Source organism: Megalobrama amblycephala, linkage group LG10 (assembly GCF_018812025.1).
Source record: "Megalobrama amblycephala isolate DHTTF-2021 linkage group LG10, ASM1881202v1, whole genome shotgun sequence".
Lineage (NCBI taxonomy): Eukaryota > Metazoa > Chordata > Actinopteri > Cypriniformes > Xenocyprididae > Megalobrama > Megalobrama amblycephala.
In genome coordinates this window covers 9,025,180-9,044,559 of record NC_063053.1, presented here as the reverse complement: position 1 = coordinate 9,044,559, position 19,380 = coordinate 9,025,180, and the positions used below count along the sequence as shown (strand labels likewise).

The 19,380-nt window shown below is 36.1% G+C and overlaps 2 protein-coding genes across 2 annotated transcripts; both read right to left on the bottom strand.

The window, feature by feature from the left end:
• Nucleotides 1–269: 269 nt before the first annotated feature.
• Nucleotides 270–6,589, bottom strand: LOC125277622. The gene is made up of 9 exons (XM_048206104.1): nucleotides 6,032–6,589; nucleotides 5,479–5,560; nucleotides 4,996–5,326; nucleotides 3,678–3,776; nucleotides 3,098–3,227; nucleotides 2,885–2,995; nucleotides 2,639–2,791; nucleotides 1,586–1,707; nucleotides 270–1,465 (listed from the first exon to the last, which is right to left on the bottom strand). Exons 3-9 carry the CDS (start codon nucleotides 5,046–5,048, stop codon nucleotides 1,321–1,323), a joined length of 813 nt encoding a protein of 270 aa, XP_048062061.1. The 5' UTR covers nucleotides 5,049–5,326; nucleotides 5,479–5,560; nucleotides 6,032–6,589; the 3' UTR covers nucleotides 270–1,320.
• Nucleotides 6,590–9,386: 2,797 nt separating this feature from the next.
• LOC125276668 lies at nucleotides 9,387–16,162 on the bottom strand. The gene is made up of 11 exons (XM_048204383.1): nucleotides 15,637–16,162; nucleotides 14,386–14,857; nucleotides 13,725–13,812; nucleotides 13,466–13,579; nucleotides 13,253–13,353; nucleotides 13,021–13,119; nucleotides 12,501–12,630; nucleotides 12,199–12,309; nucleotides 11,948–12,100; nucleotides 11,147–11,268; nucleotides 9,387–11,022 (listed from the first exon to the last, which is right to left on the bottom strand). Exons 1-11 carry the CDS (start codon nucleotides 15,746–15,748, stop codon nucleotides 10,878–10,880), a joined length of 1,647 nt encoding a protein of 548 aa, XP_048060340.1. The 5' UTR covers nucleotides 15,749–16,162; the 3' UTR covers nucleotides 9,387–10,877.
• Between the last annotated feature and the right edge of the window lie 3,218 nt (nucleotides 16,163–19,380).

The following is a 19,380-nucleotide window of genomic DNA, read 5'->3' as shown; positions in this document are numbered from 1 at the left end:
TGAGAACAATATAACAGTAATAATAATTTGCACGGTTTTGCATGATTCGAGCTAAGCGATCGTTAGATTTAATCATCATTGGCAGCGTGATTTATTGTAGGCCTAATGCTTTTTTCCTCAGTTGGTCAGAACAAAAGTGGCAGAAATGTTACTTACTTGTTCAGATGATATTTTCCAGTGAAAATTGTTATATTGGTCATACTTTCAAGACATAGAACCGGTGCGGTGACTGACAGCAAACATTAGATTCATCCTCGCTGATAAGCTGTGCCGATGCACAACACACGTACAGATAACTATTCCGCATATGACAGCAATTGCAGGTTTCAAACAGAGATGGCGACAAAGAGGAAAAATCGCGGACTGCAGCTTTAAGAAATAGGGTTACAAAATGAAATTACATCACAAAAAGGAAATACTATAGGCTAATCAAAAAATATAAGGTGTGCAGGTGGTGACAGTAAGAAAATATGGAAAATACTACATGAAATAAGGAAGACAAATAATTTTAAAGGGTGTGTGGAAAATGATGTGCAGTTTATTACTAAGCCTTCAGTTCCCTTTCGATACTTCACTCGTACTGCGTCCCTAGACGTGGTGGGGAAAACTCTTTTTTCTCCTATTACTGAAGCCTCTTTCATAACGCAATGAAACTGCACGTCCATTGGTTCATGCAGTTCTAATAAAATGAACCAATGACGAGGCAGCGGAGCTGCACGAGCCTATGGCAATGAAGTCGCCAGAGCCCGCCGAAATGGGTGCAAATCAACTTGCACATTCTGTGTACAGTCGTCCACCGGAAGTTATTTGAATTTATGAAGTTTTAAATATGGATATTTTTCTTACAAAAATGCATTGCTTCGCTTCAGAAGACATTTATTAACCCCCTGGAGTAATATGGATTACTTTTTTTATGGTTGGATGCATTATTTTTGTCTTCAAAATGCAGCCCCCCATTAAAAACCATTCTAAACAATGGAGGACTAAGGATATTTTTAAATATATCTCAGATTGTGTTCGTCTGAAAGAAGATAGTCATGCTTAGGATGGTTGAGGGTGAGTAAATCATGGGATAATTTTAATTTTTGGGTGAACTAACCCTTTAAAGGTGGTTGGGGGACCATGAAAATAAAATGTTACCAAATGTCTTTGCTTGAAAATGTTAACCTTCATTTTCAGCATCTACTTCAGCATCTACAGACTTCCTTGAGCAGCAATAATGTTTCAGATCTGCAAGTTGGCTTTAGGGGAATTTTACAAAACTGATGATTCATTCAATGATGTTGATAGGTTCAGAGGCATTTATTTTGAAGCATGCTATTAACCAGAAAAAGAAGAAAAGCCAAAAGAACAAGTGACAGGTCTATGATTTGGATACAGGTCCCAGGTCACATCCAGTACGTCCCTCACCTGTCGCTCTGATAACACCCCCTTCCAGCGCAGCAGACCAGGTACATACTGCTCACTGCAAAACATTCAGAAGACTTCACTGAATACTCTCACACAATAAAAAAAGATGCATTCAAACACCTGTAAATACATGTTTGAATCTGCAGTGAAGTGTTACTGAATGGTCTGGGTTTACCTCTCATGTGGGAAATCTCTAAACAATACACCACAGGTAATCTTCAGTGCATCTACATCACTGTGAAGCAAAACTTCAATCATTCTCTGAAGGAGCTGGTTTTGCTGGGCAACACTGCCATTCTGCAGGTAGAAAAATCATTTTATTTATATAATGAATATAAAAACACACTGCTCTCTTATGTCAACAGTCAATATATGGAACAATTATGTAAAAGGGGTCCTATTATATATATTGTATTATTTTTTACATTTTCAACTTTCTTTACTGTGCAATATTGCTGTTTGAGCATAAAAAAGGCAAAGTTACAAAGTCACTCCAAAGGGATCTATGTCAGTAAGCTCTGTTTCTGAATTCCCAGAAACGCCTTGATTGAAGTCTTGAGTTTCCTTCTGAGAACTAACTTACACAACACAAATGTTCTCATTCAAATAATTCCTGCCCAAGGCATATGCAAAAAAAGAAGCAAGGCCTGCTTGAGTTGCCTGACTAGTGCATTAAAATTTGCAGTTATGGACGTGACATTTCTGAAACACGCTCAAAGTGGTTGAACAATTTATGCATTCAAGTCCTTCTGGGAAGTTTGTATTACGATTTGGGAAGTCAAGTTTACAACATCAGGTGTATTCAAGTCACTCTTGTTGGAGCAAGATGGCCACATAAGTCCTTAATTAATCTCACAAAAATACAGCAAGGTTTTTAACTCTACTTCTAGAAAATGAAGAACTAAGAATGTGCATCAGGTGTGTTTTGCTTTTTGTTTTTAATTTATTTATGAAGCCACTGTAAACTTTGCATATTATATTGTTATATTACAATGCTATTTTGTGCAGGCAATTAGCTTTTTTTTAAAAAAAATATACATGTGAAAAATAGTGTTTTATTGAATATCCAAGCTTAAAGCTATTCTAGTAGACCCGAAAAACAAAATTAAGACTTTGAAAAAGGGCATAATAGGTCCCCTTTAAATATTGTTTGACCCTGATTTCCAGTGGTCAAATGCATCAGGAAATCAGAAATACAAATGGAAATAAATGAGGGGTTTTTTTTCACCAGTTCAGAGAATGTTTTGTTAAAACGTTGAACATCCTCTTTTATCTTTTCCTCAGCATTTCCCCAGAGCTTCTCTAGCTTTCTGAACTTTGTCTTCAACAGGCATTCCAGGTACACTTTGGAAACACAGTCGTAAGCTATTTTCACAATGATCTGTCAGAAATAAAGGGAGCGTTGGAGAGAATGAGGGTGAGATATGAAGCTTGAATCTTTTTGATTGGATTTAAGGTCATACATGGAGCGTACCTTTTTGATCTCTAAGGCGGTCTCGGGCAGAGATGAACAATGCTCGTGGATTGCCTTCATCAGGATATCAATATCCACATCCTTTTTCTTAAAATAACTTCCTAAATTGTCCTACAAATTAACATTTAAAGACAAACAGGTCTGTAAGATTGATATAAAATGTGTTTGTATCAGTATCCTTGTTATCCTTGTCTTGAAATATTTGAGACGTACCTGTGCTAAGCTTTTCATGATCTTTTGTACAATGGATAAAGCATTATCTTCCAGTTTCTGTAGCATGCTTATGGTGCTTTTGACGTCATCGCTGTTGTTTTTATCTGGACTGATTTGTGTAGCACAACATCTGTAGTAAAATAACACTGATTTTAGTCTTATTCGGGGATAAAAGATTGCAGGGTTAATTCTTACTGTAAGCATGTAAATCAATACGTTTTATATTCAGATAGGGAACAGCCAATTAAAAGTGCACTAAAAAGGTTTTCGAAGCAAAGAAATTAATATTTGCTCTAATATTTTTAAAATGATACACACACATGATATAATAATAACTCTAGTCATAATTGTGAGCTAGCTATTTTATTCTACACAAGGTTGACAGATTATTTTAGCCAAATATGGCAGCCAAATATGCGTCACTTTACCTTAATATCCCCACAATTATAATTTGACACTTTGAATAAATCAGTCAAGGGTGACAAACATGTCTTGACTTATTTGTCTTGAATGCAGATTTAATTATAGACTACAATTTTAGTTTCTAAGCCATATATGCTTAATGATCATTAGTAAATACCTGAGCTGCATACAAGTGTTGATGATCCGAAACAGATACACAGAGTTCTTCTCAGTGAACTTTAGTTTTTTTAGACGTTTATTCTCAGTATCCACATACCTAAGAAAAAATATATTTATGTTAAGGATCACAAACCTCCCCTCTCCCTCAACCATGCACTTAAATGATAATGAATTTTAATGAGAATCGTTTTATTGTGTGAACCTAATATAAGATAAGGGAGAAACACTCAAAAAAATGATTCTAGCTGCTTGTTCAGTTTATTTAAATAAAATAAGCTGAACCAACACAAATCTTTAGTTTTTTACTTAATTGGCATTTGCACTCAATTGTATTATGTTAAATGAAATTAAATTTGCAAAATGTTAGGTTAACCTAAACCATTTGTGTTGGGATGACATGAATCATTTATGTTGCATTGATTGAAACTGGGCAGTGGATTTCTAGTTCCCAGCATGCTTTGCGTAGGGAAAGATCAGGACAGTAAATGTTGAACTTAAGTGCTGTTTAATGTGTTTTTAGTAAAGGGAAATACCTTTTAAAGTTTGATGTTCAGTTATATTTGACATTTAAAAGAGTTTGTTATGTCGATTGTTTTGAGGTTACCATTATGCTGAAGTGTAGACCTTGTGGTTAGGCTATGGGTGGCTGCATGAAATAAATCTATGTTGTTCTCAACAAGCTTTAACTGTGCTAAAGCCAGTGATGAGAAGTTCTTTACCTGATCATTACTTGCATGCTATAAATGTTACTTAGCATATGAAAAAGTGATATTTTAGTTTAGTTTTTATAGAAATATAAATAAATTAGTTTGAGGGCCAGCACATAATTTACACAGTCTACATATGGTCATCAGCTTTATCCCTCTCAATGGTCATGAAACATGTATGTCTGTGTACAACAGCTATTCACAACCTAAGCACAAGCGCACATCTTCACCATGATGGTAACAAAAAATTTTTTATATATATACGCTACAAACTCTTTTAAATGTTCAAAATAACTAAACATTAAACACTTAAACACTAACAGGTCTTTCCATTTCCTTAAAAGTGCAGAAAACTTGAGCAACACTGCACAAGGGCACCAGTCTGAATTGCAATAGCACTGGTTGGATCAACAAGAATGAATTATGTTCAGGAAACATTCACAGAATATGTCAAATGAAACTGGTGTGATCTCATTCAATTAGCATGAATTTTACTCATCAGTACAATTAACCTATCTTAAGTTCAAATAAATCAGTTCAACTGTGTGGAAATAGGTGTCATAATTGAATTAAGTTAGACCAACAAGTTATTTTTTTGAGTGAACCTACTTCTGAGCAAAACCACGCAGCTCTTCACTACAGAGTATTTGTACCGCATGCATCAAGGTCAGACCAAACTTTTTAGCATCTACAATAGCATGATTCAGGCACTGTGAAGACAAAACATGACATAAGTGAGAAATATATCATATAAATCCCCTTTGATATCTTTTTACATGAGAAAACAAAAAAAAGTTTTGCTTTACTTTCTCTCTCTAAGAGCTACCTGAATGACATCCATGTGAACTCTTATGAATGTTTCTTCATTCATTGAGTCCTCATTATGTCCATGTTGCTCATCATAGTGCAGGATGTTATTTAAAGTCATAGAGATGTCCTTCTGTTGCAATTAAAGTGGGACAGAGACATGTGTTACATCTCTCTTGATTTGGGTCCTTTCATGCATTACTGATATTAGTCAGTATAATGAGAGTCACATACAGTACTTAAAATAACATTCAAATAACACTCACATAAACTGTGAAGTCCTACCTGAAGTTGTGGAAGTAGTTTCTGCTTTGCTTTCTCAAACCATCCTGTCAAGCGCAGCGGGTCGTACACTGTCAGTTTTGAGCTGAAACATGAATGAGTACATATAGTATAAGTAGTACACATTAATGTTCAAAAGGTTGGAAGTGAAAGCTGAATTTTCAGCATCATTACTCCAGTCTTCAGTGTCACATGATCCTTCAGAAATTTTAATATGCTGATTTAGTGCTCAAGAAACACTTCTTATTATCACAGCATAAAAGGTTGTTGTGCTGCTTAATATTTTTCTGAAAACTGATTCTTTTTTTCAGAATTCTTTGATGAACAAAGTTAGAAAGAAAAGCATTTATTTTAAATACAATACATGTATTTAGTGTCATTTTTTTAAAATCAATTTAATACATCCTTGCTGAATAAAAGTATCCATTTCTTTAAAAAATAAAAGCACTCCAAAAAGTGACTATAAACGTTTGAATGGTAGTGTACATTTCAACAGTTCAAAATTAACTTGTTTGTTATACAAATTTCTCATTTACATCAAATTTGCCGTGCATACCTGAAGAAAACATCTTTTCCCCACATTATTAAGCAGAAGGTCTCCTTCACAGACAGATTTCTGTTTAGCAGCAGGTCCAACTTGGTAAAGAGGTGACGGCTGTAACTGTCAGTCAGATGAACTAGCAGCCCAGCATCTTCCAGTACCGGTGTTAATCGAATCACCTCAAAGCATATCTTGCTCTGTGTACTTTTTAGAAAGTCCTGTAACTTCTCTGACTGAGATCCTGGCAGCGTGGGAAAGTTGTTTTCTACAAACTGATCTATTTCTTGAAGATACTCACAGAGCCATTTCTTGGGGAAGCTGCCTTCTTTCTTGTCTGTGGTAACACCGTTCAGTTTGCTCCATCTTTTCAACACCTCAGCTGCTTTGTCAAGTTCCTCAGGGTTTAATTGTTCATTTAGAATCTTTCTGAGAATATCAAGCTCTTTCTTGCCACTCATTTCAACCCCTGAATCAGATGCAATCTTTAAGTCAATTGTGCTTCTCCTGTTCTCCTGCTGAATGCATGTGAATTTCTGTGCATTAATTGAAATTTTAAACTTGTATGTGAAACAACATGCAAAAGAACTGCATCAGCATCTACATTCAAAGGACAAAACATGCATTCTGCACTGTAAAAAAAAACAAATTTAATTTTTAGACAAACACTATTTTAAAAACTGAATGATTGAATGTAGAAAAAGTTTCGTATGAGCAACTTAAAATATTAAAAAGTAAAAACTTAGAATGTCAAGTTTGGTGGTGATGGTCCAAATAACAAGCTACTGAGCATGCTCACTAATGATGCACTTAAATAATTTGTGTTTTTGGTCAAAGCATATGGATTTATGATGACATGAATGTTCATTATTCAGAAATAATTGATATTTTAGCTTCATGTAGTGTTTTTGATCATATTTTGCTGTAAAAGTTGTATGTTGTTTAAGTCACCATTAGAGTGATAAGTGCTACGTGAAGTTTCTTCCATTTCAATGAATATACAACTTTTGGTGTGTAAAAGTATAACTCTATGTAATTTTATCTGTTTGCTCAACGAACTGACATTATCATGTAATAATAAAGCTCAGCTTAATGTAAAATGCTTATTGAATTTGGATCCAAAGGTAAAACTTTATTACTTTTGAGAACTTATCATTTTATGTTTGACCAACTTTAATTAAGTTGATATAACAATTTTCTGGTTGCTTAGATTTTTTTCAACTTCTGTTTTTTTTACAGTGTAATTTCATCTAATATGCATTTTTCCCCCTCAAACATGCTGACAAGATGTTGTATTTTATCCTCCAAAAATGCTTGACTCATTTAAAAAATAAAAAAGCATTATCTTACCATAGAAGGTCTCTTTGTGCTGTAGTGACGTCTACCACAAGAGGAAACTGCACGTCTATTCCTGGCTAAGTTTTCTATCCTCAAAAAACGCTTTTATTATTTTTGTAAATGTAATGTTACTGTATATTGAGGGCTATTAGAGTCTGCAATCTGTTTGATTTAGATCCATGAAGCCAGCTGTAGTACAAGTGCTCTGTAGTCAATGATGAAATTAAACTATGTTTTTGTTCTCTTATGCACAGGTATTGGAAAGGTGGGGCTTCAATCATCTCTGTGACTCAGCCGAATGAAGTGAAAGAGAGACTTGAAGACAATCCTTGTTAATCATTGTATTCAAGTCAATCTTGTATTTGTTTTTAAGTTAGAAGAAGAAGGATGCTACTCTGAAAAACCAGTTGGTCTGGACAGATCTGAAGAATATCATGTACAAGAAGACACCACCCAAATGATCTATGGGAAATCAACAACTGGCTAAGATTCTGAATATGTTTTATCATAACCGCTCTGACCTGCAGGCTGGACTTCACACATATACACCAACACCCCCTCCTTCTGCTATGGATGTGTGCCGGGTCTTCAAAAAAACAAAAGAATAGGAAAGCTTCGGTCCCAGATGGAGTCTCACCTGCTTGTTTAAAAGCTTGCACTGACCAACTGGCCCTATCTTCACACAGATCTTCAACAGATCACTGGAGCAGTGTGAAGTTCACTCTAAAAAAATGGTGCTATATAGTACTAAATGTGTTTTTTGGCTTGTAATCATAGGGGAACCACTTTAAGTGCTGTATAGCACCAAATCTAGGTGCTTCAGTGGTTCTTCAGCAGTTCTTTACCAGTTCTTTGGGATGACTGAGGTGCTATAGCACCACTGTATACAGAACCTGTTAAGCCCCTGAATGGTTCTTCGGTGGTTCTTTGGGGTGTTTAAGGTGCTATATAGCACCACTGCTGTACAAAGAACCTGTTAAGTTCTTTACAAGCCAAAGAACCACTGTTGATGCTGTTTAGCACCATTTTTTTTGAAGAAATAACAAGGGGTGTTGGCTCACTTAAGAGGTGTTGGCTCACTTAAAAGACATTACTGGACCCCATCTGGATCCCCTTCAGGTTGCTTACAGAGCAAACAGGTCTGTGGATGATGTAGTCAACATGGGACTAGATCCTGCAACACCTCGGCAGACATGGGAATTACAATACACAAAAGGTTAAAGAGCTGGCTGTCTGGTGCAGTCATAACAACCTGGAGCTTAACACTTTCAAAACAGTGGAGATGATTGTGGATTTCAGAAGAAGGTTTATTGATTATCTATACATCTTTTTTTCTTTTTTTGGGGGGGGGGGGGGGGGGGGATCCTGTTAATGTCAGGGAATGGCTGTAATGTATCTGCACGATGGAGGAGTTAACAAAACAGTCTTTAAAGGTCCCGTTCTTCGTGATCCCATGTTTCAAACTTTAGTTAGTGTGTAATGTTGTTGTTAGAGTATAAATAAAATCTGTAAAATTTTAAAGCTCAAAGTTCAATGCCAAGCGAGATATTTTATTTAACAGAAGTCGCCTACATCGAACGGCCAGTTTGGACTACATCCCTCTACTTCCTTCTTTAATGACGTCACTAAAACAGTTTTTTGACTAACCTCCGCCCACAGGAATACACAAGAGTTGCGTTTGTAGAGTGTGTTTGTCGCCATGTTGTCGAAACACTGTTATTTTCATCCCGCAGGCCAATCACCGGGTCTGATTCCGGCTCAAATTGATAGGGTAAAATTAAAGACATGTTTACAATAACACTGAGCGCGTGCATCTCCACGTTATGGTAAGAGGCGTGACCTTTCCGGGCAAGGTTCGCTAAGCTGCTGTCGAATCACAACACAGGAACCGCTGGCACAATCAGAACTCGTTACGTATTTCTGAAGGAGGGACTTCATAGAACAAGGAAGTCATCAGCCCGTTTTTATGACAGTGGAAACAGCGGTATACAGATAAGTAAATTATGTGAAAAATACTGTGTTTTTTTACACGCGAAACATGAACACATGTTATATTGCACACTATAAACACAATCAAAGCTTCAAAAAAACACGAAAAACGGGACCTTTAATAAAATAAACAAGGAACACCCAGGAGATCACAGGAGAATAAATCAAACACAATCACATTACCACTGACAATACCAGACATTAGAATGAAGGAAACTCAGAGCTGAAATACATACAGGGATAATTAATATAACTAGGAACATGTGAGAACTCAATCAATGATGCATCAGGCTTTTAAGGAACTCAGTTATCTCTCAGTTGTCATTGAATTGCATTGCATTATATGTTTTGAGTGAAATTTATATGCAATTTTTATATAAGTAGTCTGCTACATTGTTATAAGGATCTCACTGATTTACATTAAGCTATCAGAATTTGATCTTACTTTTTGGCCACATTAATATCAGCAACTGCACTAAATTGCATATATTTTGCTCAGTTTAGGCCTCTGAATAAAACCGAATACATTTTTATCTCATTGAGTACGAGCTCTATATTCTCTTATATATCATACTTTTCTCCTATGTATCATACTATATAAGAATTAAAACTTGATGGATGAAATATGATACCCAAACTTTTCCATTTCAAAAATGTATATTTTTCACTTAATTTCCACCCGTATTAAGCTTTGAACACTTCAGATCGGATTATCAAAAACGCATCTTATTACCAAGTCAAATTAATTTTTTATTTATTTTACCAGGAGGAAACAGTGTCAGTGTGGACATTTTGCACAATCTATCTACATCAATTTATAGTTGGCCACATTTAAAAGCATTATAATTATTATTTCAGACAGACTGGGAGATAAAGTCACTGGAGTAGCTCTGACTCCTGCATTATGTGTTGACAGGTGTGAATGAAAAGGTCTAGGACCTTGTTGGGCTGCATTTCCCAAGAGCATCATAAGCCCAAGTAAACCATATAACCATTGTCACCAATAGTCTCTACAATCAACTTAGCTCACGATGCTTGAGAAACGCAGCCCTGATTTAAATGCTAGAAGGCAGAAATAGCACAATGTTTGGAGAACATTCTCCAAATCTTACTTTTACCAACTAACCTTCACATAAATCTTGCAACTGGACAATGGGGATCCAATTAAACAAAATCTGAACAAAGAGTATGTTGGGTTACACCTTATTTTGATGGTCCGTTTTTTTAGACATTCATCTAACTATAGGTAACTTTGCAACTACATGTCAACTAACACTCATAGAGTATTAGTAGACTGTTAGTAGACTGTTAGGTTAGGGTTAAGTAGAATAAGCTGACATGTAGTTGCAAAGTACTTAGAATGTCTATTGGGGGACCATTAAAATAAAGTGTTACCAAATGTCTTTGCATGAAAATATTAATCTACTTGAGCAGCAATAAAATTTCAGATCTGCAAATTGGCTTGGGTGAATTTTACAAAACTGATTCAAATCAATGGTATTGATAGGTTCAGAGGCATTTATCTTGAAGCATGCTATTAACAAGAAAAAAAACAAAGGCCCAAAGAACAGGTGACATGTCTATGATTTGGAGTCGGGTTCGGGATCGCATCCAGTACTTCCTTCACCTGTCGCTCTGATAACACCCCCTTCCAGCGCAGCAGACCAGGTACATACTGCTCACTGCAAAACATTCAGAATACTTCAATGTTTGAATACTCTCACACAATGAAAAAAGATGCATTTAAACACCTTTAAATACATGTTTGAATCTGTAATGAAGTGTTAATGAATGGTCTGGGTTTACCTCTCATGTGGGAAATCTCTAAACAATACACCACAGGTAATCTTCAGTGCATCTACATCACTGTGAAGCAAAACTTCACTCATTCTCTGAAGGAGCTGGTTTTGCTGGGCAACACTGCCATTCTGCAGGCAGAAAAATCAAACTATGATTTTTTTTATTTATATAATGAATATAAAAGCACACTGTTCTCTTATGTCAACAGTCAAGTGGAACAATTGTTAATGGGGTCCTGTTATGCTTACTTTACTGTGTAATATTGCTGTTTGAACATGAAAAAGGCAAAGTTACAAAGTGTATTAAAACTCGCAGTTATGGACGTGACATTTCTGAAACATGCTCAAAGTGGTTGATCAATTGGTGCATTCAAGTCCTTCTGGGAAGTTTGTATTATGATTTGGGTTTACCACAGTTTACCAAATCAGGTGCGTTCAAGTCACTTTCGTTGGAGCAAGATGGTGGCGTACCTTCTTTTAATTAAAAATTCAACTCATAAATACAATATTTATGACTTTAATGCACCAAATCACAACACGCTGAACCAGCTGACCAATAAGAGCACAGTACTCTTTACAGAAGGAGGGGCTTCACAGAAATGGGAACTAAACAGAGTGTTACAGAGCGGGAAGAGATGCTGAAACAAATAAAATATGTGAACATCCATGAAAAGCTATTCTAGTAGACCCCAAAAACAAAATCAAGACTTTAAAAAGGGTATAATAGGTCCCCTTTAAATATAGTTTGACCCTGATGAGGGAAAATCAGTCCTTAAATACAAATGAATGAAAGAGATATTTTTTTCACCAGTTCAGAGAATGTTTCGTGAAAACGTTGAACATCCTCTTTTATCTTTTCCTCAGCATTTCCCCAAAGCTTCTCTAGCTTTCTGAACTTTGTCTTCAACAGGCATTCCAGGTACACTTTGGAAACACAGTCGTAAGCTATTTTCACAATGATCTGTCAGAAATTAAGGGAGCGTTGGAGAGAATGAGGGTGAGGTATGAAGCTTGAATCTTTTTGATTGGTTTTAAGGTCATACAGTACATGGAGCGTACCTTTTTGATCTCTAAGGCGGTCTCAGGCAGAGATGAACAATGCTCGTGGATTGCCTTCATCAGGATATCAATATCCACATTCTTTTTCTTGAAATAACTTCTTAAATTGTCCTACAAATGAACATTTAAAGACAAACAGGGCTGTAAGGTTGATATAAAATGTGTTTGTATCAGTATCCTTGTTGTTTATATCAGTAGCATGGAGAAATCTGATATAAAACAATTTATGCAGCTGAAATAATGATAGTAGTCTTTTCTTCTGAACAGATGATCATAATAACGTTGAAATAATTGAGACATACCTGTGCTAAGCTTTTCATGATCTTCTGTACAATGGATAAAGCATTATGTTCCAGTTTCTGTAGCATGCTTATGGTGCTTTTGACGTCATCGCTGTTGTTTTTATCTGGACTGATTTGTGTAGCACAACATCTGTAGTAAAATAACATTGATTTTAGTGTTATTCAGGGTTTGCAGGGTTGCAAAGATTGCAGGGTTAATTCTTACTGTAAGCATGTGAATCAATACATTTTATATAGGGAAAAGCCAATTAAAAATGCACTAAAAATCTTTTTGATGCAACGAAATTAATATTTGCACTAATATTTTTTGAAATTATACACTCACAGGATATAATGACCCTAGTCTATAACCTATATTTTATTCTACACAAAGGCTGTCCCTAATGATTGACAATATTTTAGCCAAATATGGCAGTCAAATATGAATCACTTTATCTTAATGTCCCCACAATTATAATCTGACACTTAATTATACAATGTTATTCTGAGCCACATATATTTAATGATCATTAGTAAATACCTGAGCTGCATACAAGTGTTGATGATCCGAAACAGATACACAGAGTTCTTCTCAGTGAACTTTAGTTTTTTTAGACGTTTATTCTCAGTATCCACATACCTAAGAAAAGATTTATTTTAAGGATTACAAACCCACCCACCTCAACCATGCATTCAAATGATAATGACTTGATCGTCATTAAATGAGAATTGTTTTAATGTGTGAACCTAATATAAGACAAGGAAAATCCTACTTCTGAGCAAAACCACGCAGCTCTTCACTACAGAGTATTTGTACTGCATGCATCAAGGTCAGACCAAACTTTTTAGCATCTACAATAGCATGATTCAGGCACTGTGAAGACAAAACATGAAATATGAGAGCAATATATCATTTAAATCCCCTGTGACACCTCTTTGATAAAATAAAAATAAGTCTTGCTTTACTTTCTCTCTTCAAGAGCTACCTGAGTGACATCCATGTGAACTCTTATGAATGTTTCTTCATTTATTGAGTCCTCATTATGTCCCTGTTGCTCATCATAGTGCAGGATGTTCTCTAAAGTCCTAGAGATGTCCTTCTGTTGCAATTAAATTGGGACAGAGACATCTGTGTTATGTTTTGAGTCCTTTCATGCATTACTGTGCATTAGTCAGTATAATGAGACTAAAATACAGTAATTTAAATTACACTCAAACAGTCATAAACTTAAGTCTTACTCTTACCTGTAGTTCTAGAATCAGTTTCTGCTTTGCTCTCTCAAACCATCTTGTCAACAGCAGTGGGTCGTACACTCTCAGTTTTGAGTCTGAGCTGAAACAAATGAGTACATGTACTGTAGTAGTATAGTACACGTTAATGTTCAAAAGGTTGGTAAGATTTTTTTTAAATGTTTTTTAAAGAAGTCTTCAAAAATACAGTAAAACAGTAATATTGTGAAATATTATTACAATATAAAAGAACTGTTTCTTATAATATATTTTAAAATGTTGTTTATTCTTGTGATGGTAAAGCTGAATTTTCAGCATCATTACTCCAGTCTTCAGTGTCACACGATCCTTCAGAAATCATTCTAATATGCTGATTTACTGCTCAAGAAACAGTATCACAGTTAAAAAGGTTGTTGTTGTGCTGCTTAATATTTTTGTAAAAATTGATTCATTTCAAAGAAAAGTTTTTATATGAAAGAGAATCTTTAGTGTAATTTTTGATCAATTTAATGCGTCTTTTCTGAATAAAATCCATTTCTTTAAAAAAAATAAATAAATAAATCACAGTGACTCCAAACGTTTGAATGGCAGTTTACATTTCAACAGTTCAGAATTAACTTTTGTTGTTGTTGTTGTTAAGGAAATTGTATATTTAGAACAAATTTGCGGTGCATACCTGAAGAAAACATCTTTTCCCCACATTATTAAGCAGAAGATCTCCTTCACAGACAGATCTCTGTTTAGCAGCAGGTCCAACTTGGTAAAGAGGTGACGGCTGTAACTGTCAGTCAGATGAACTAGCAGCCCAGCATCTTCCAGTACCGGTGTTAATCGAATCACCTCATAGCATATCTTGCTCTGTGTGCTCTTTAGAAAGTCCTGTAACTGCTCTAACTGAGATCCTGGTGGACCCTCTACTGGTAGTGTGGGAAAGTGGTTTTCCACAAACTGATCTATTTCTTGAAGATACTCACAGAGCCAGTTTTGAGGGAAGCTGCTTTTCAGCTTTGCAGCTGCTTTGTCAATGTCCTCAGGGTTTGATTGTTCACTCAGAATTGTTCTCAGAATATCAAGCTCTTTCTTGCCACTCATTTCAACCCCTGAACCAGACGCCATCCTGAAGTCGAATGTGCTTTCCTGTTCTCCTGCTGAATGCATGTGAATTTCTGTGCATTACTTGCTTTTGAAATTTCAGACTTGAATGTAAAACAACATGCAAAAGGATTGCACCAGTTTCCACATTCAGAGGAGAATACATGCATTCTGCACTGCACATTTTTAGACAAACTCTATTTTAAAAGCTGAATGAACTATCGAATGTAGAAAAAGTTTCATATGAGCAACTTAAAATGTTAAAAACCAGTTTAGTGGTGAGGGTCCAACTAACAAGCTGCTGAGCATTTGTTTTTTGGTCAAAGCATGTGGATTTATGATGACATAAATGTTTGTTATTCAGAAATAATTGATGTTATAGCTTTATGTTGTGTTTTTGATTTGATCTTGCTGTAAAAGTTGTATGATGCTTCAAGTCAGCATTAGAATGATAAATGTTTCTTCCATTTCAATAAATATACAACTTGTTTTTGTGTATATAATAATTTTATCAATTTGCTCAATAAACCTTCATGTAATATTAATGCTCAGCTTAATTTGAAATGGAAGCTTATTGAACTTGGATCCATAAGTAAAAACATTATTATTTTTGAGTTTACAAAATTTATCATATTATGTTTGATAAACTTTAAATTCATATAACAATTTTTCCATATTCAAAAAAGTCCTGCAGCTGGTTGCCTCGACTTTTCTAAACTTCTGAATGCATTTAAAATGCCTTTTTTCCAAAGATGCTGACTATTTTATTTTATTTTACCCTCCAAAAATGTCTGTCTTTGTTCAGTTACTTAAAAATAAAAAAGCATTATCTTACCATCAGAGGTCTCTGCGTGCTGTATTGGCATGTCTTTCACAAGAGGAAACTGATCATCTTTATTCCTGGCAGGGTTTTTTTTCTTAAACGTTTTTCTTAACGCTTTAAGCATTTTTGTAAGTGTAATGTTGCTGTATATTAAGGGCTTTTAGATTCTGCGATCTTTACATCTATGAAAAAGTCAGCTGAAGTACAGGTGCTCTTTAGTAAATTCAGCTACATCTATGTTGTTGCTCTGCTCTTGCACAGGATATGATTGTGGTTCATTTCTTTGAAGTATTAGAGGTAGTTGCAGCAGGTTTGAGCAGAAAGTTTGAGCAGTGTTTCATATTAAACGATAAATGCCATATATGGTACCAGTCAGAAGCTGGATATAAATTATGTTTTATACTGTGGATATACAAAGATCAGGCATAACATTATGCCCACCTTCCCAATATTGTGTTGGTCACAGTTTTGCTGCCGAAACAGCCCTGACCCGTCGAGGCATGGACTCCACTAGACCCCTGAAGGTGTGCTGTGGTATCTGGCACCAACATGTTAGCAGCAGATCCTTTAAGTCCTGTAAGTTGTGAGGTGGGTCCTCCATGGATCACACTTGTTTGTTCAGCACATCCCACAGATGCTCGAATGGATTGAGATATGGGGAATTTGGAGGCCAAGTCAACACCTCAAACTCGTTGTTGTGCTCCTCAAACCATTTTTGCTTTGTGGCAGGCCGCATTATCCTGCTGAAAGAGGCCACAGCCACCAGAGAATACGGTTTCCAAGAAAGGGTGTACATGGTCTGCAACAATGCTTAGGAAGGTGGTATGTGTCAAAGTAACATCCACCTGAATGCCAGGACTTAAGGTTTCCCAGCAGAACATTGCCCAAAGCATCACACTGCCTCCGCCGGCTTGCTTCTTCCCATAGTGCATCCTGGTGCCATGTGTTCTCCAGGTAAGTGACGCAAGTGATCCATGCGATGTAAAAGAAAACGTGATTCATCAGACCAGGCCACCTTCTTCCATTGCTCCGTGGTCCAGTTCTGATGCTCACGTGCCCACTGTTGGCACTTTCGGCAGTGGACAGGGGTCAGCATGGGCACCCTGACTGGTCTGCAGCTATGCAGCCCCATACTCAACAAACTGCGATGCACTGTGTATTCTGACATCTTTCTATCAGAACCAGCATTAACTTCTTGAGCAATTTGAGCTACAGAAGCTCGTCTGTTGGATCGGACCACACGGGCCAGTCTTCGCTCCCCACGTGCATCAATGAGCCTTAGTTCACCACTTTTCCTTCCTTGGGCCACTTTTGATAGATACTGACCATTGCAGACTGCCGGGAACACCTCACAAGAGCTGCAGTTTTGGAGATGCTCTGACCCAGTCGTCTAGCCATCACAATTTGGTCCTTGTCAAACTCGCTCAAATCCTTACGCTTGCCCATTTTTCCTGCTTCTAACACATCAACTTTGAGGACAAAATGTTCACTTGCTGCCTAATATATCCCACCCACTAACACTGTGATGAAGAGATAATCAGTGTTATTCACTTCACCTGTCAGTGATCATAATGTTATGCCTGATCGGTGTAAATTATGACTGTGTGTCACGGAATGGCACAGAGACAAGAAGGTAAGATCCAAATGCAGCTTTAATGGGGTAATCCAACACGTAATCCACAAACAGGCAAGGGTCAAAATCCACAGAGCAGTCCAAACAGAAAACAAAGAAAACAAACAAAGAAAACAAACAAAGAAAACAAACAAAGAAACCAGTGCCCATAAATGAAACCACGATAACAAAAGCAGAAACAAACCAGATATAAATAGACAGACACTAATGAACATAACACAAGACAGCTGGGTGCAATGAAGAGGTAATGAGTCCGGGAAGTGAGTTCTGGGAAATGAAGTCCAAGTGTAGAAAACAAGAGTCCAGGTTGGAGTGCCCTCTAGTGGCTGATTTGGGCACTCCCACTAGTGATCATGACACTGTGTGTATCTGTAATTCTACTTAGAGACTCATGGAAAGAGCTGATGACGTGTGATGTCTGCGCAAGCAGGATGCAGGGAGGTATGTAAATACACAGGTTGACAGGCAAGTAGGACATCCTATCATTGCATTCAGACTTAATGTAATGATCAGACAAACTGAATGATTTTTGGTCCTGAGACTTCCACAGAAGATATTTTTGACATGACAGAAAAAGCAGATTGAGTTAAGGACCTATCAACCTGGGCCATCTAGAGTTTCATGTCAGAACTTTGTATATTTACATTAATATCAACAAATCGACTTCTTGATTGCTATGAGGATGTGAAAAGTGTTTCAACCAGTTTGACAAAAGATGCTTATGAAAAACCCAAGCTTTACAGATAATTTAGTTTGTATTGCATCATTTACTTCAATAAGCAATGGCAGATAGCAGTTCCTTCAACCTATGTTGTTTTTATACATGCAACAATTGTACCTTCAAAAGACAAAAACTGGGCCTTTGTACCAACACTATGAGTGTAAATACATTTCTGACAAGATAAGAACTTTTAAAGACTAAATGCATCAGGAAAATAGCCCTCAAATGTAAAAAGTTATTTTTTTTTACCAGTTCAGTGAATGTTTTGTGAAAATTGTCCTCTCTCATCCTTTCTCCAACATTTTCCCATCTCTTCTCAAGCCGTTTGATCTTGCTCTTCATCAGGCAATCCAGATACACGTGTGAAACACAGTCGTAGGCGACATTCCCAAAGATCTATGGGAAAGAAAGTGGGGCAGAGGAGCAGAAAATAAGTTTGAAAGAGTTGTGCATTTTTGAGGAATTAAGTTTGAGTGGCTTATGAGTATAGAACCAACCTCTTAAATCTCCTTTCCCACATCATTCTGAGGCAGAGATGCACACTGCTTTTGGATTGCCTCTGTCAGGACATGAATTTTCTCACTTCCCTTTTTTGAAATAATGTCTTAAATTTTCCTTGAAAAGTATATTTACAGAGAAACTAGCAATTTTCAAGTTTTTTCTCAAATTCAATCTATTGTAAATTGAATTTGAGATTGTCAATTATAAATATACTATTGTTTAATGTAAAATCATGATTGAAATGCTTGTTTGAAAAGGATTGTTCATGATGTCTAATTCATTTACTAAGTAAACAAATTTAACCTTATTATAAAGTGTTACTGCTTCATTGTTGAGAAATCTGATAGGCAGGTTTGTAAGCTAACAAAAAAAAATATGTCAGATTGTCTGGGACATTTCCTTTTAGGAATTCTGTTAATTTGGGAAATCCCCCAACTTTCCTTCCATGCATAAACTGTTGATGATGAAATAATGACATACCTATGCTAAGTGTTTCATCATCTTTTGTACAATAGACAAAACATGATCTTCCATCTCCTTTAACATGTAGTTGATGGTTAAGAGATCGTCACTCTCATTTATATCTGTATTGTTGAGTTGGGAAGCATAAAATCTACAGCAAAATAAATATACGCATTAAACTGGTTTTATGACAGAACTACTGTTCGAAATGTAGGTATACAGGATGAATCAAAACATTATATAAAAACAGTTAATTATACACTGGACAAGTTTTGAGTCATATATAAAGTTTTTATTTTATTAATAATTTAAAATAAAACTCTACTGGCAGCGTGGGAAAGTGGTTTTCTACAAACTGATTTATTTCTTGAAGATACGGAGCCAGTTTTGAGCTAATCTGCCTTCTTTCTGGTCTATGGTAACACTGTTACGTTTGCTC

Bases quoted from the DNA above. Each gene is read 5' to 3' on its own strand.
- LOC125276668 (XM_048204383.1), bottom strand. From the start codon at position 15,748: ATGCTTAAAGCGTTAAGAAAAACGTTTAAGAAAAAAAACCCTGCCAGG. The intron at 13,813-14,385 runs GTATGCACCGCA...CATTTGTTTCAG, and splicing joins GGAAAAGATGTTTTCTTCAG to CTCAGACTCAAAACTGAGAG. The intron at 12,310-12,500 runs GTATGTCTCAAT...GTTCATTTGTAG, and splicing joins TCATGAAAAGCTTAGCACAG to GACAATTTAAGAAGTTATTT.
- LOC125277622 (XM_048206104.1), bottom strand. From the start codon at position 5,048: ATGCATGCGGTACAAATACTCTGTAGTGAAGAGCTGCGTGGTTTTGCT. The intron at 2,996-3,097 runs GTACGTCTCAAA...GTTAATTTGTAG, and splicing joins TCATGAAAAGCTTAGCACAG to GACAATTTAGGAAGTTATTT. The intron at 2,792-2,884 runs GTACGCTCCATG...TATTTCTGACAG, and splicing joins CCGCCTTAGAGATCAAAAAG to ATCATTGTGAAAATAGCTTA.